Source organism: Scomber japonicus, chromosome 16 (genome assembly GCF_027409825.1).
Source record: "Scomber japonicus isolate fScoJap1 chromosome 16, fScoJap1.pri, whole genome shotgun sequence".
Taxonomy (NCBI): Eukaryota; Metazoa; Chordata; class Actinopteri; order Scombriformes; family Scombridae; genus Scomber; species Scomber japonicus.
This window is the reverse complement of record NC_070593.1, coordinates 28614123-28631753: the sequence shown is the minus strand read 5'-3', so window position 1 is coordinate 28631753 and position 17631 is coordinate 28614123. Positions and strand designations below refer to the sequence as shown.

The 17631-nt window shown below is 38.8% G+C and overlaps 1 protein-coding gene across 1 annotated transcript in view; it reads left to right on the top strand.

Annotated features, from left to right (window-relative positions):
* Positions 1-17631, top strand: part of syne3 (spectrin repeat containing, nuclear envelope family member 3) — a 56139-nt gene that overhangs the window by 26107 nt on the left and 12401 nt on the right. The window contains exons 8-15 of the mRNA XM_053335220.1: positions 2833-3007; positions 4303-4485; positions 6417-6560; positions 7033-7167; positions 9850-10011; positions 12963-13135; positions 13258-13789; positions 14320-14463. Of these exons, the coding sequence (XP_053191195.1) occupies positions 2833-3007; positions 4303-4485; positions 6417-6560; positions 7033-7167; positions 9850-10011; positions 12963-13135; positions 13258-13789; positions 14320-14463 (1648 nt within the window). The remainder of the gene's footprint in view (positions 1-2832; positions 3008-4302; positions 4486-6416; positions 6561-7032; positions 7168-9849; positions 10012-12962; positions 13136-13257; positions 13790-14319; positions 14464-17631) is intronic.

Sequence of the window (17631 nt, the reverse complement as noted above, 5' to 3'; positions counted from 1 at the left end):
CTAACTCAGCTAACTGTAGACTGTAGTAGTAGTAGTGTGTGCTGAATGTATTTATACTTCTACAGCGGCAGGGGCGGGTTTATTGTTAATCAGACCCGCCCACTAAATCCTTAACACAAAAATCTTGAAACACAGTTTGTGAAGCCTAGCTCCACAATTCAAATCTAAATGGTTGAAATGCTTTTTACACCTTTTTTAGAAATACATTCATGACCTATTTAATGTGTTTAGAAGAAAATGTTTGAATTCAATTTACATGGTCTTTAAGGAAATTGCTTTTAAGTCCTCTCCAGACATGCAAAATGTCCAGAGGACTGTACTTATATAGCTCTTTTCTAGTCTATTTGACCACTCAAAGCACTTTTATACTACATGTCACATTCACCCATCCACACAGGAGCTACCACACAGGGAGCCAACGTGCTCATCAGGAGGGAGACTAACCATTCACACACATTCATACACAGCCCAATTAGAGGATGACCCGCTCTAACTCCTGAGCCACAGCTGACATGTTTAACATTTTAAAAATAGTCTGTTTTAAACAATAATTCATTTGTGGTGGTTTTTTAAACAACAAAAAAGGAGAGAATGGGATCGCAGATGAACTCACAATATGATACTATCACATTATTCTTCCCATGATTATGATATATCTCAAATGTGATTATGAGATACACAATATATCACAAAGAAATAGTCTACAGTATATCATGATATCTGTAACAGTTTTATAATGCAGGAAATAGTCAGATACTGTACAGTGATTATTAACAGTAGATTAGTTTGACAGTATAAATATCACACTGTTAGTTCCTCTCACAGAGCTGTCCCAAAGAGGTGACATCATGTTAATAACCAAAGCTTTAGTGCTTTTCTATGGCAGGAAACACATGATCCAATAATAACTAACAGCTGCATTCAGAGCTTTTTAACATGATAAACAGAGGAGTAATTACCATCGGACTATCAGCAGTCTGTTTGGGAGGTGGAGGGTAATGATGAGTCTGACTGACATGCTGCTTATAACATTTATAGATAAGTCAAGAGATAGTTTGACTTCCAACAGTGTAAAAAGTCATTGATTCACTCCATTCATCTGTCACAACATTTCGTTTTTATTCACTGACAAACAAAAGTGTACATTTTTTCTAACCTCTCATTTTCAGAGGTTACTTTTTATTTGGTAGTATTGTAACATTCTTCATTGTGACAAAAAGGTTGTCAGTATTTTTCTTCATAGTGTGCTTTGTCAAATTGAACACTGAAGCAGAAAGTGAAAGTAAAAACTTTCTTGTGTCAAACTCTGCACGCACATCATTTTATCTTTCTTATGCTTTTTCTCAAAAACGACTTGCAGAGCACATGTTTAAACCTGCATTGTTCACATTCATGTTTGTATCAGCTGGCAGTCTTCCTCCTCTTTTTGGTTTAGTGTTTGTGAGCATGTTAGTGGTACAAGACATACAACTAAAACTGAGGCTCACTTATCAAAACATTACTCCACAACACCACTAGTGGTCCAAAACTCTCACTGTGCTGTGACTGTCTGTGAGTTAAGCCACAGTGGAAATGAAATGAGATAAATTAGATTAGAGGCTCTGTATATTACTAATACTGTACATCAACAGAAGAATAGAGTCCAATGTGCAATATTACATCATTTTACTCTGAGAGGCCGATATTCTTCACAAGTGCATATTTATTCAATCATTCAATCAATCAAACTTTATTTATAAAGCAGCCTTCATACAGGTTAGTGTGGTTTAAAGTGCTTTACAGTTAGTTGATTAACAGCTGATAATAAGACAGAACAAGTAAATGTAAATGTAAATGTAAATGTAGTTTATTTATACAGCCCTTTATAAACAGTCCTTGCGGTGTACCAAAGTGCTTTACAGCAGGTAATAAATAAATAAAGAGAAAAATAAAAACAATTAAAAACAATAAAATCAATAAAATAACAGTGAAAGCAATAAAATACAACAAAATCGAATAAGATAGAATAAGATAAAATAAAATGAAAGTGTCATACTACTAGGTGTTAAAAGCCATCCTAAAAAAGTGCGTTTTTAGCCTGGACTTGAAGAGACCCAGGTCAGTAATAGTACGCATCTCGACGGGGAGCTTATTCCAGAGCCTGGGGGCAGCGACAGAAAAGGCTTGGTCACCCCAATGCTTATACTTTGACCTGGGCAGTTCCAGCAAGAGTTGATTTGTTGACCTCAGAGCTCTACCAGGATTACGGACAGTTAAAAGCTCAGTGACAACAGAAAGAAAAGGAATAAAAACAAAGAGCAAATTAAAAGACAAAAATTGAGACCAATGCACACAAGAGAAAATAAGAATGATAGAAATGTTAAAATTTAAAAAAAAATAAGTAAAAAATAAATAGTTAAACTGATTAAAATAATTGAATAAATAGAGTAAAATAAGAAAGAATAAGAGTTATTAAAAGTTAGAGTAAAAACCAGGTTAGAAAGAGAGTAAAAACTTATAGAATGATAATAATAAAATAGTGTAAAACAAAAAGATAACAATTTCAAACATCAGAACAAATACAATAAAATAGAATAAAAAAGACTATACTGCTATACTGCCAACTGCTGCATCACAAATATGTGAATAATACATTTTGGTGCAGGAACAACAATAATAATAATTAAAGCTGCAAGCAGCGGTGAACGGGCCCTTGCCCCCTCCATGCATGTAGGTTTACAGATACAATAGGGCTTTGCGCTGGTCAGCACTCAGGCCCTAAATATAGCATGAGAATAAAATGAATGTCTCATTAGAGACTTGATAGTCTGATCTTGTGTCATGGTGTTACAGTGTGAAATGCAGAGCGACCAGACTGTGTTCAGAGTCAGAGTCCGGCCTGAGAAACATCCTCCAGGACCCGCTGCTGGTCTATGCTCAGTGGAGTCACATGGTCTCTCAGGTTTTAGAGGCTTCTGCTGACGTCACCGACTTCTCCCACATCGCCATGATGGTCCAGAACATCGAGGTAAGACACACATTGTCTTAAGAAAATACTCCATGTGATCGTTTTCCCTCAGTCATGTGGAAGTGAAGAAGACTTTCAGATACTTGTGTTAGAGCTGTGCCTGATATCTACCACATGTACAGTCTGATAGTGTTTCTAATGTCATCAATTGTATAAAACTTGTTGTTTTGATCATTTTCTGCTAGGCTTTAGTTGTTTTGTTCCATCTGAGCCACAACAGGAAAAGTCCAGTACAATCACAAATCAGTCTCTCTCTCTACTGTTACATCAGCACATTAATAATCTCACTTAATACACTGACTCTCTGAATGAGGGAAAGTGTCTCCACGGGTCATCAAGGAAAATGAAAAAGCAGAGGAATCGTGACGGAGAACTTACCATCCATCACTCTGCTGCCCACATATTTACATCAGGCTGTGAAAGAAAACATCAAAAAGATTTTTAACTCCTCAATTTCATGTCGACAGGAAAAGAAATTTCAGTCAAAGCACGTGTGTGAGTTGTGTGTGGCGCTACTGTTTTATAGTCTTTAAAAAATTCTGTATGAAGTTGTGCGTGAATGTTCTGTATGGACTGGAGAATTTCTTACAATTACGTGAGATCATAAAATTGCATTGGCACTTGGTGTAATATTTAAGTCTGTGTAAAGTAAGAATAAATGTGTTCTGAGTTTGACATACCACGTGTGTTGTTAACCACCCTGCCAAATTTGAATGATTAAAAAAAATCGCCAAATATATAAAATCAGTCTTCAAAGTTGTCTAAAAATCAGCCTTTTTTTCTGCTGCCAAACACTGTGGGAGTGCCCGTCGAAACGCTCGCTGAAACCCCGCCCCCTACCAAGTGTCACCCGTCAATCAAAGTCACCACCTCTACCAGAAACATGGATGCGAGGTCTGAGAGCTTTAACTCAGCTGTTAGCTGCGGCTAACTCGGCGGCTAGCTCAGCTGCTTGCTTGGCGGCTAACTCTGCGGCTAGCTCGGCACTCAGCTAACTGGCTAACTGTAAACTGTAGTAGTTGTAGTGTGTGCTGAATGTATTTATACCTCTACAGCAGCAGGGGCGGGTTTATGCTAATCACTGCCGTGTTACCTGCCCACTAAATCCTGAACACAGAAATCTTGAAACACAGTTTATGAAGCCTAGCTCCAAAATTCAAATCTAAATGGTTGAAATGCTTTTTACACCCTTTATATTAATATATTTATGACCTATTTAATGTGTTTAGAAGAAAATGTCTGAAACGGTCTTTAATGAGTGTATTGTTTATGTGTCCTCTTGTCTTCCGTCCTAGCGTCTGCTGAAGGACAGCGTCCATCTGCAGGAGCGTTTCAGTCTGCTGCAGGTGAAGGGAGACCTGCTGGAATCTGTGTTTGGTCCTGAGAGATCTGATGGTCTGCAGGGTGAGCTCAGTGCTGCCATGAGGAACAGAGAGCTGCTGCACAGTCAGCTGCTGCAGAGGAAGAGCAGACTGCAGGTGAGACTCCTTCACTGCTAACTTACATGTTCATGTGAAGCATTCAGTTAATTCAGGCTTATGGCAGGCAATCAGGGGAAAAAGGAAGGTAGTAGGTAGGTTTCTTAAAGATTCCAGCTACAATGGATTCCTGTTTGAATAGAAATATTAACTCAGGTATATTATCACTCAACACCAGTTATTACTCTTATACATAATGTCACAATTATTGTATTATATTTTTTACTATTATTGTTTTTATTGCTTTTGCAATCTTCTATTTTTTACTGTCCACATGCTGCTGTAATAATGCAAATGTCCCCTCCATGGGACTAATAAAGGAATATCTTATCTTAAATAAACTTTTTAAAATGTACATGCAGGAGTATTCTCCCTCTAATATAATATGTGATAAACATAAATGTACAAACATGTATAGCACAAAAAGCTGTGTACTGCTTTACAACAGGACAGAAAAGCAGTCAAATTAATACATAAGATTAAGAATATAAATGAATAAGATAAAAACTCAAATATGAATGAATAAAGGACAGCTAGACCATTTTGAGAGAAGTCTGAAATGTAGACATGTAAACAGACTCCTCCAGCAGGTCTTCCTGTTTACAAAGATCTGGTCTGTGGTTTTATTCTGGGCCCTGTGTGACAGATCTGTCACACTGACTGCATGTCAAACTGTGAACAATCACAATGCAAGCAGGCATGTTATAAACTCACACCAGCTTCAGATTTTGACAATGCAGCAAAATGAAAAACAAGCTTTAGTCATAGAGATGATGAAATGCAATGTCAGAATGTGTCTCTTAATGAAGCATCCAGACATAAATAGCATGTCCAACAGTTGTTAGTAAGTGTATATATTTGGACTACTTACACATTCAGTCAATCCAATATTGTCTGCCAGACTTTTCCTGTCTGTTTTATTACTCTGGATGTATTTCATCTTTAACATATGTGTTTCACCTCCTCATTAGTTTCCATTAGAAGCTGTGCAGAACGTGTTTTTTCCATGTGTGCATCAGTAAATCTGTGATCAATCAAGTGGTCTGTGTAAGAAAGCTGTGATCACGCATTTATCTGAATGACTTAGACCTGTCTTGACATAGCTGCAAACCTTCATCATCCTGGCCTGGCAAAGTGGAACACATTAAACCAGGATGAAGTGATGAATTTCTTAATTGTGCTTTTGTGTAACAGCCCTCTGGACTCCAGGACAGAGAGGTTATAACTCTGATGATGAGCTAACCTCACACAGTGAGCATCTGAACACACAAAAATAGCATCAAATATTGTGAAATAGCATCCTGGTTGAAGAAACATAAAGAAATGGAGGAGATATGGAAGTGTGAGACTTTGTTAGATGATAATTATAACAATAATAATAAGATAATAAACTTTATTATAGAGAACCTCATACAAGGAATCTAAGTCAGAGTGCTTTTTACAGACAAAAATAAAACTACAATAAAATAACGGCAAACATACAATTAAAAATGGTGTTGTTTTTTCAGAGCTGACATCTCTTCTAGCTTTAGGTAGAGTTATCCATTATTTTGGAGCTTAATTAAAGAAAGCTGCTCTTCCTTTTTTCTTGTGTATAGAGTTGTGTGTATTTAAAAAGCCAGCAGCAAATGATCTGAGAGTTCCTGAAGGAACCTTCACAAGAAAAAACGAAGCTTAAAATATTTTCAAAAAGATCCTGGGAGCTAAAACTGGAGCAATATGATGATGTAATACATGTATTCCATCTGTCATTGTTAGCTCCACATGATGAAGGTGAAAAACAGACAGCGCCCTTCATATTAACCCATCATATCCAATACACTTCATATTACAATAGCTTTAAACTACATAGGATGGAACAGTGTAGTCCAGCAGATCAGTGGACTGTGTGCTCTCTCTGCAGACCTCATGATATGTTTCCTCCCTCACAGGGGTTAATCTCAAGAACCAAGGACTTTGGTGACGCTTACAGGTCCATTCACTCTAAGCTGGCCAGTCTCAGAGACAGACTGGTGGCAGCTGATGGTCGTCAGCCTGACATCCTGGCCAAGAAAAGCCAATCAGACCAGTTCAGGGTGAGTATAATCCCAGACCAGACCAGACCAGGGCCAAGATGCTCTCTGTACACTGTCTCATCACAGCAGATTAAACACATGAACTCAGATAGGGTCATGTAACTAGTAAGTCATTATACTACATTATATCAAGCTTGTGATATTTGAGGAAATATGCCAGTTCCTCATCCATTACCAGCAACATGATTAATGTGTGTTTTGGCATTTACACCTCTATATATCAAGTACAATTTACACTACAGTCATTTCTCAAAGCCATTAGTTTCAGTTCATTACAGATCAAAGAGCCTGGTAACTGGAGCCAGGTTAAATCATTACTAAACACTGTGTCTGCTTTTATTGTTGTCAGAATGATTGAGTTCTTTATGTGCTGAGTCATATAGAAATATAATAAATGTGTGTTTACTTCCCTGATCTGAAAGTTTCTCTCACTAGTTTCTCCTCCTTTCTCCTCCTTTCTGTGTGTCCTCAGGTTATCCATAAGGACCTGGAGGACAGTGAGGCTCACATCCTGGCTCTGGAGACTCTGGTGTCCAACAGTCAGAACAACAGGACTCAGTTTGAGAAGCTCTATGCTGACTGGAAATGTCTTCACAAGGCAGTCAGGGTAAGATAGAGTGCTTTGTAATGGATGAGCTGTGGCATCCTTGACATCACAGGAAGCCTCCACCCATAGTTAAAGCTGTGCTTATCAATCCATTTCTATTAACAATGGATCACACTACATGTATAAGTCATATAAAAGTTGTGAAGAAAGCACAGGTAAGTTATCACCAAGCACTTCATCTCTTCTCTGATCAGTTTCTTACCATCTTTGATTTTACAGTCTGTTTTAGTTCAGTCTCTGTGCAGTATCACTTCACTTTATACACACACACACACACACACACACACACAGCAGAGCAGAGAGAGCATGCTGAAGAGAGAGAAAGATAACATTTTGCTTGAGTTAATTATAGCCATGCTCATTACTGTAAGTGCAATAAAACCTTCACAGGTTAAAAGTCAGTCAGAGTCATTTATCAAAACATGTTCAACAAGCAACATTTTACTCTCTGTGCCTGCAGTGTCCCTCAGTATCCTCTGCTGCTGTGTTTGAACTATAGTGAAGGTGTCAATAATCATATCTTATAATTAGACAAAGGCTTGTAGATTGTGTGGTTGAGCAGCAGCCTCCAGACATACAGAGGATGAATGACTGATAATGACTAATTACACTGTTCTTTTCTGTTTTTACTCTTTTCTTTTTAAAGCTCACTCAGAATATTATTCTATCTCAATCCAACTAGTCAAAGCAGATGGTCGCCCACCTAGATTCTGCTGCTGCTTGAGGTTTCTTCCTGTTAAAGGAGAGTTTTTCCTCGCTGCTCATGGAGGAATATCAGGTCTATTTAAAGTAAATAGTACAGTCTAGACCTGGGGCCAGTACTGGGAACAGGGATTTGGGGTTAGTGAGGTAAACTTCAGGTTTAAGGAAAAGTTACAATAAAGAGCATTTTATAGTTTTATAGATCAGCAGAAACATTTTAGTGGTCTAGACTTTCTAACAAACAGTGAGATCATTTACACTCAACACATAAAGATGAGTTTAGCTGCATCTTAATTGTGCAAATGTAGAACTGCAATCAGAATAACATGAGACACCTGTGTGATGATAACTGGAAATAAAAACTAATAATCCACACTGTTAATTAGCTCCAATGATTATAAATGTAACACTTGGGTCAGACATATTTAGATGGTTTCTTCGTTATCAGCTAAATAGCAAGAAATACTAAATTACATGTAATGTTTCTCCATCTTCTTATTGTGTTGCATGAATACTAACATACTAAATATACTAAACTAAACCCAGCTGTTATCATTAAATTGAAAGTATACACTCTCATGTGTTTATGACAGTGCTGACCTGCTGTAGAAGACAGTGTACTGGAGGGTATTGATGTAACAATGTGAACCAGCAGTGTGTAGCTCTGTGGGAATCCAAGCCAAACACAGATAACGTTCTGTCACTAAGTGTCACTTTACAACATATCTGATTTCATCTGATTTCAAACCACCAGCATGATTCTTGAATAAGCTGTTTGTGCACCGACTGCTCATCACTCATCACCAATCAGACTGCAAATGATCCTCGTCAAACACAGCTCTCATCATGATGCTCTTTATTTCAGAGAGGGAGAATTCACTGTGAGTGTTGGGACTCTCCTCTTAAAGAGAAATGCACTGTTTATTCTCATATGTATACAGTTTTCTAACAATTTGCAGTTTACCAAAAATGACACTTGTTACATTTGTTATTTGTTTGAATGTGTCACACAGTAAACACAGTGTTTGTCTGGAAATCCCTGTAGTGATTTTCTCCATCTACATCAAACTGCAAGTTGAATTCTCTCCACCTTTTGTGTAAGAATCAGAGTATACTAGAATGATGCTGCAGCTATTGTGCATAATTTTCTATATTTTGTCATCTGATAATTCCACTCAGACAGAAGTGATTCCCACCAGAAGAAGTTAATTCTACATTATAGGAAATAGAGTCCTTATGTCATGGTTGTAGATGTGATGATGGCAAATGAGCAGACTCAAAACTCAGCTTTCAGCACTGTGTAGTTTACACTGAGGTGTAATGATCAGAAGTACTGACTGCTCTGGTCACACATGGGTTAAACAATGGCTAGCCAGCATGATCATGTGGGCCCTATATGGGTTAAATGTGGGCTACATGGGTACTGAGTGGGCATGGGTTTGACCTCGGCAAATTTTGCGGGTCCCACATGGTTTCAGTAGCATGGGCCCCACATGGGCCGACTGTATGAGCCCCATAAGGGATGTAAGTGGGCTAAGCAGGCATGGGCATAAACAGGGCAAATTGTATGGGCCCCATGTGTAACTCATCCAGTTAGGCCCTACCTGAAACCCAGTCAGAACCAACTTGAAGCCCAAATGGGCAAATACAGGTGGGGCTATCATGGAAACTGTGGACAAACCCCCTTGGGACCCATATTACAGCCCAAATGTAACCCTTGTAGGGCCCACATAGTGTTACATACATGTTCAAAAGTGTTGGTTTGGTTGTCATATTATTTTATATCATTCAGTTACAACCAGAAGTCACTCCTTATTAATGTTATTTCTGTGCAAATACTGGTGGTATAAATGCATTCTAATTTGAGTTAGACTGTAAAACTGTTAGTGCAGCAGCTGTTACAGTAATTACCAGTGTTTCTCCCTGCCACTGACTGTCCAGTTCTTTTTTCCTTTTGTTTTTTTGGGGTTTTTTTTACAGGTGAAGATGCTTGAAAGTGAGGACGGCATCGCAGAGCACGAAAGCTTCCATGACAGCCTGCTGAACGTAGAGAAATGGCTCATGATCATGAAGCAGAAGCTGGAGTCCTTCTACAGCCCTGCAGGAGGATGGAGCATAGAGGGCCGCAGGCATGAAGCTCAGGTCTGTCTGTCTGCCTGTCTGTCTGTCTGTCTGTCTGTCTGTCTGTCTGTCTGTCTGTCTGTCTGTGTGTGTGTGTGTGTGTGTGTGTGTGTGTGTGTGTGTGTGAAACCCCACAGATTTATCACTGCATTCTAGGACTGTCAGTCTTCCTCTATAATCCCATTAGAATTTCATACATTATTATTTTTAATACTCAAATTATATTCTATAGTCTATTATTGATATTCATGATGTACTTATACACAGGCTTATGTGTTGCCATTGCCACTGTCAATGTGGTGATTTTACATTTGGTCCACTAGGGGGCATCCCAACATTACCAAGTGATCACTTTAATGAGTGATTTTAATGTCAACACATTCCTCTCCTCCCACAATGCAACTTGTTTTGGTTTACTCAACGTTACAGGCTAAGGTTGTGTTGTGCCAGCAGTGGCTAATGTAGCCTGCAATTGCTAGCATGAAAGTCTGCTAACCTCACTTCATTTCTAACTCCACACCTGCACATTTGTATCATTTTCAAACTTAGTAGTAGTAGAAATTTTCCTTCAGCAAATGATTCACTGCACTTCAGCTCCTGCACATTGACTCTCCCCTGCAGTGAAGTGTGCTACATGATTAAGCCTTGCTATGTCCTATAAATCATCCAAACTGAAAATAATGTAATTTGAGCAGGATAGAGAGGTGAACCAGAAGCCTTTAGAACATTTTCATCTTGTTTGTAGTCTGGAAGTCTAGAGAAGCTTCATGACTAAACTCATCAGTTCATTCTAGTCATTTCTCTTGATGTGTTTTCTTCAGTTAGGCAGCTCTGTAAAAGTAAAACACTGACCATAGTTGTTGGCCGCAGTCATGAATTTTAATAGGAAAACTCTTTAAAATTACAATATTAAGTTCATTATTACACTGACCCTCCTGCCAGTGTCACTACAACGGGTTGAGATTCTTCACCTTTTGTATTTAATTAAGTGAGGTCATTGTGAAGTCTGGCTGTGTGACTGATCTTTTTTTACTATACAGTGGATATGAAATATGTACACCAGTGTGCTGAAAAGGCCATATTTAAAAAAACATCAGCTGTTTTATCAGCAGCTCCAGACAGCAGGAGAGAGTAGAATTCCATTCCAACCTAATAATACTGTTGCTTCAGTGTGCTCACATTAAACACAAGAATATGAATGATTCACCAAAGACAGACAATGATGATTCACAGCCTGAAAGAAGAAATGTAAACTTTTTTCCTAGCAGTGAGGGAGCTTCACACACTTAAGTTAACCATGACTAAGCCTTTCATAATAATTACATTATCAACTTATCGTATATTAACGTAATAGTCAACATCATCATGTCTATATATCAACTTATTATGATGCATAGACATCATTGTAACCTCAGTATTTCCACACTTCACATTAGCAGCTAAGACTCTATTCATGTCACATTGTCCTCCATTCCTCACTGTGTACGTTCTGAGTGGAGACTGCAGAAGAATTAAAGGGAAATAACTCAATCTCGTGCTTTAATTATTATAAATTCCTATGAATAATAAAACACATGTACATATATAATAATCTTGAATTAAGAAAAATGATTAAATATAAATGAAACACTGCCTACATAAAAATATCGGTGACCATAATATTGGTTAACTGTTCGATCTGGCTCTAGTATTTAATATAGCTGTGCACTCCATGACTACAACTAATGATTACTCTTATCACTCATCAGTCAGTTATTCTCTATTTATATTTATCAATTGATAATGATTAAATGTCTGAAGCAGTCCAACACTAGTAAGTATTTAATTGAATATGATTTTCAGAGCAGCTTATTATCATGATCAGATTATTTGATGAATCATCTCAACACTCATGCACGCACAGCCTTACTGTTCAATGAATAATTATTCATAATATTACACTTTGACCTCCTAATAAATCCATACATACTGTTTAAGGTTTGATTCAGGTGTTTATAACTTGTCTGACTTAAGTAGTTAGTTAAATAGTTAAAGTGTTATAATTATCTTAGTATGGCCGCTATTTAACTGTGTCTCTCTCAAAACACTCTTATTAAGTTTGTTAATGTAATGAAATCAGTAGTGAGATGTATTGAAGTTCATCTGTCATAGAGTGATGTAACCTGAACTGTCCTATTACAGCTTCAATGGTGAAGTTGTTGTTTGCTGCTCAGTCACTAGAAAAATGTGTGTAATTACAGCAGACGAGCAGTTTACTGATTGATAGTTTCTTTTTTTGTGATTATATTTGTATTTGGACATAATTTCAGTACGCATTTCTCGCAGCACTCTTTTCCAGTTTATCTGCATATGTACAGGAAAAGAATCTGGCAGCCACAGTTCTCATGAGCTGTATCTCAGTCCTTAGAAACCCTTCAGTCCTTCTCCTTCTTTTCTCCTTTTCTTCTCCTTTTAAGTGTCTCTCGAGTCGACCCAATCATGTTTTATCACTTTGATGAACATGCTCATCTGTGTTCACCTACATAGCATCAAGTAGCTACAAAATCCTCTGTGCTTCTACAGTAACCTGCTACCCATTAGGTGTTCCACTTTCTCTTATTCCAAGAAACTGTAACTATATACAACATTAATACCATTCTCAACAATAGAACGAAAGGAACATTTAAAACATTAATGTTTACACATTGAGACAAAAAGTCTCCTCACACTAGGGTTATAAATTCAATCCATTTGTTCCAGATTTGGTAGAATTAGTCTTTTTGAGTCACTGATTGATAGTTTCATATGATGTATAGATGCTCTGTGATTGATCACTTAGAATAATCAAAGATGTGTACATTTTAAGAACCTCCTCCACAATGGTGCAAAGTGTCACATTATATAACATTCACATAAATGTAATAAATAAATGTATGGACATATGGAAATGTTATTCTAATTGCTCATCCGTCAGTTTGCTGCATTTTCCACAGAGAGCACTGGGAGAGTTTCCAGAGAAGGAGCTTCAGCTGCAACAGATGGATGTCCAGGGTCAGGAGGTTCTGAAGAGGACTTCAGAAGAAGGAAGAGTCCACATTATCAGAGACATGCAGCGTCTTCAAGAGTCCTGGTTGGCCTTGTACAACATGAGTCTCAATCTGCACAGGTACTCTAATACAAATGCATGAATAATAGAAGCAGAGCAGTTCAGCAGTCCTTGTGGTTATGATGTGTTAAAGTTACAAGTGATGAAAACACTTCACAACTCTTTTTTTCTGTCTCTTCCAGGCTGCTGAATAGCTCTACAGAGCAGCCAGAGCTCAGTGTCGGGGGGGCAGACAGTCAGAGCAGAGCAGGAGGCTCTAAGATCCAGAGAGGCCAAGAAAGATCAGGCAGGGAAGGAAGCCTGGGGGGAGACACAGGGGAGGGGGGTGAGTGGATCCAGGCACAGGCTGAGGAACATGAAGAAGAACACCTCAACATGTCAAGAACAAACAGGGACAGTGAGCGCCCCCCTGCAGGAGTGGAAGAAGACACCTCTGCATGGAGCGCTCACAACAGAGCAGTCCAGAGAGTTTCCACCACTGACGGAAGTCCTCACAGCGACAAGTCAACAGGGAGCGACAGCAGCGTGTCGGCCACAGCCAGAGGGCATAAACCAGCAAGCACACAGGTGATCTATGGTGACGGGGGCGCAGTGAGCTCTGGAGAAGGCAGCGTGGAGGCAGGAGAGAGCCTGAGCCAGGGAGGAGGAGCGTTTGTGCTGTTCAGAAGAGATCCAGCCAGGCAGCCAGCCACTGCACCAAGTCAAGACACAAGGGTATAGTTTCATACCAACCATACACCCTCACTGCCTTTAATTTAATGTATGAAGAAGCACTACAGAGCTACACAAGGAGCTACAAAAGTGCTAATTAGTGTAAAATGAGGGAAAAAGAGACAGAATGAAGTGTGTTCATAGCTTAGCATTCATCCCAGTGATTGATGCAGCTTTCTAGACATCAGTCTTGAGGTGTTTTATTCTGTCATCTTTTAAATCCTACTTGTAGAACACTGGTTAGCTTTGAATGGATGTAATCACCTTCACGCCCATTCTGCACTCATCCGGCAGAACAATCACTCTTGAAATGAAATAACATCGATAGGAAAACAAAGAGGCACAGAAATATGCTGACAGATGACTGCTGCAGACAACTTTTCCTGTGGCGGATGTGTTTACAGTCCACACATCAGCCACTTTCAGCTCAGAAAGAACATTAAAACCAGTGCTGATGAGTGTGTGGTGCCGTTATTGTCACATCTCAGCGTTTTAATTTTTATGATTTGTCTAACTAGTTTGTGTTTTTACAGGGAAGCACGGGGCAGTATGAGTCCAGGAGGAGGGAGTTTGAGGCCTGGCTGTGCAGAGAGAATGAACTCCTCACAGAGATCCTCAGGTCCAATGGAGCCACACTCAGTGACACAGAAGTCAGGATGCGACAGAAGAAGCTCAATGTGAGTTCACATGGATCACAACTCACTGTCACTAGCATTAGTTTTTACTGCTCTTCATTTGCAAGACAGGTTACATGTTTCAGGGGGTTAGAGGACTCACACACTGACTTGACATCATTACTGACCTTTCTAAAGCAGACTAGTAAAACAGCCATTGGTGTCCATTCCATTATTTATGTAACACCAGAGCAGCACTTGGTGACAGCAGCCAGAAAACAACCTGGAACAGAACCGACTCTAGGTGGGAAATCATCTGCCTCCACCAGTTAGGTTGAGAGAGAAAGAAAGAGAAGGAGACGTAGAGAAGCCATAATAATATCATATAATGTAATAGAAATATGACTAATAATAATAATGATAGCTGGTGTAATAGCCAATGCAAATGCACAGGGTCGACAACCATAACCCATATAGTAGGGCCCAACGGATACTGGATTTTAGGGGCTGATGCCAATACCGATATTAGGGAGCAAAAAAAAATCTGATATTGAGAAATTGGCCGATAATGTTTATAATGATAATGATAATGAAAAAAATACATGCACATATTAAACTTGAATTAAGAAAAATAGAATCAAATTTCCATAAAACTATAAATAAAAAGCTGGCACATGTAGAATAGGCAAATTCTAAGGGTCCTCTGTGATACTTAACCCTCCTGTTGTCCTCGAGTCAAGGGAGGAAGTTAGGAAGGGAGGAAGAAGGAAGGAAAGGAGGGAGAGAGGGAGAAAGAAGTAAGGAAAGGAGGGAGAGAGGAAGGAGGGAGGGAGGAAAGAAGGAAGGAGAGAGGGAAGGAAGGAAGGAAGGAGGAAAGAAGGACAGAAGGAAGGGAGGAAAGAAGGACAGAAGGAAGGAAGGAGGGAAGGAAAGAAGGACAGAAGGAAGGAAGGAAAGGAAGGAGAGAAGGACAGAAGGAAGGGAGGAAGGAAAAGAAAGAAGGAAGGAGGGAAGGGAGGAAAGAAGGAACAGACGAAACAGACGGGGTCAATTTGACCTGGGAGGACGACACAAAGGTTAAGAGACTCCTCATGGCTCACCAATGCCCATTCACAAATAAAGCATAGTATAAGTTAAGGTAGAGCTCTGATTGGCTGCCAACACTTTGCTAGCATTCAAGGGAAATTGTACCATGCTGTTCCATAAATACAGGGTGGTGGATTTTAGTGGCTCAGTTGTTTTGGGAGGTTTTAATGCACTCAGTAATACTTAGTAAGCAGGGAGAAGTCAATTTGTTTTGGAGGATTAGCTCTCTAAGCAGAATCATCGTCACTTCTTGCATTTAAAAAAAAAATTCCTTCAAACAGCAGATACTCTTCCACCAAGTCTAACTGTAGAAGTAATTACCATTAATGGTCATTCTCTGAGGTAAGTGTCTCTGTGATAGGGCTGGGCAATATATTGATATTATATGGATATCGTGATATGAGACTAGATATCGTCTTAGAATTTGCATATCGCAATAATGTGATATAGCATAGGTATTTTTTCCTGGTGTTCTAGCTGTTCTTTTATTTGCCGTTTACACACTTTGTCTTTATTCTGCCCTCCCTAGGTTTAACTGATTGTAATATCGTGATATGGCAGAAGTGTTGTCTTTTCCTGGTTTTAAAGGTGGCAGTACAGTAAAATTATGTAATTTTTTGAACTTACCAGATTGTTCTAGCTGTACTGTTATTGCCTTTTACTCACTTTGTCATGATATCCACATTACTGATAATTATTCATCAAAAATCTCATTGTGTAAATATTTTGTGAAAGCACCAACAGTCAATATCGTGGTGATATCGATATTGAGGTATTTGGTCAAATATATTGTGATATTTGATTTTATCTATATCGCCCAGCCTTACTCTGTGACTGAACTGTTGAAGGTGAATCCCTGTAACCATCAAACAGCAACAGCAATATGTGTGTTGCATCTATAATCTTTGATTATGCAAATGCACTTTGAGCATTTAAGTTGTGCTCATTCATTATTCAAATCTACCAACAAACAGCAACTGACCTTCAATGTAGACTCAAGTTTATAGAGGAGGATCATTAGGAGTGTATCCGGCTCTTATAGTTTAAGATCATTTACAAACTCTATTTCCTCTGGTTAATCTAAATCAAGTCCGTTGTGTCAGCATCATCATAGTATCGTATAAATGGCCAGACTGTTGTTATTCTCATTACAGCAGCATAAAGGCCCATTTTGCCCAACGTTAAATACAGATCCGGATACAGACGGAGCCTTCTGTCCGTGCTCTGCGTTCATTTCGTCCGTATTTCTGCACGTTTCCATAAAGCTTACGGATACAGACCAAACGGAGCAGTACCACTGGAAACCATGGGGGGGCAGTGTTGCTGTCACTACTCGATACGTAACTCTAGAGAGACACGAAGAAGAAATAACAATGGCAAAACATTTTTGAGGAAAGGTTGTGTGAGTTGGTTAGAAACTTTAAACATATCGTTTTTGTCTTTTAGGCAAGAGGAACATTATCAATATCTCCTCCACAGTCTCCATGTTTGTTTTTGAGTTTGTTGTTGTTATAAACTTTTGACTCTGTGCTGCCCCCTGGTGGATGTATTGGTTAACATCCATGCCAACGTAAAGGACGCATGGAAGTATGTGAGCAGTGAGGGTAACATCGTTTGAAAAGGACGTATACATTTTCATACGTACGTTGAGCTGAAATGGGCCTTTAATGGCATTATTGTATCCTGGCATGACCATCTGGGGCTATTATTATTATTCTGTGTTTAAGCAGTTGAAAGTGCAGATTTAATAAGTCACCACTAACCAATAAGGTAACTGCAACAAAAGTAAAAGCTGACGCCATAAAGAGTGATATCACATGTAAAGAGCACACAAAAGACTATTTCCTGAGTTGTTCAGTGGAAGCACTTAAAGTGAGTGATGAGGTCAGAAATAGTACCATGAATCCTATTTAACAACTTAATGGATGATAATATCAGTATAATACATTGATGTGAAGGTGGATACTGCTGACTTGTGTCTTCAGTATAATAACCATTAACATTAGCTTGCAGTGTTGTTGTGTGGATGTTATTGTGTGTGTTAACATGCTACAGTTCCACATGTTGGTCTGCAAGAAGTGCTTCCACATGTACGGCAGTGATAAGGAATGTATGAATAGATGAGAGTAGAGAACAGTATAATCC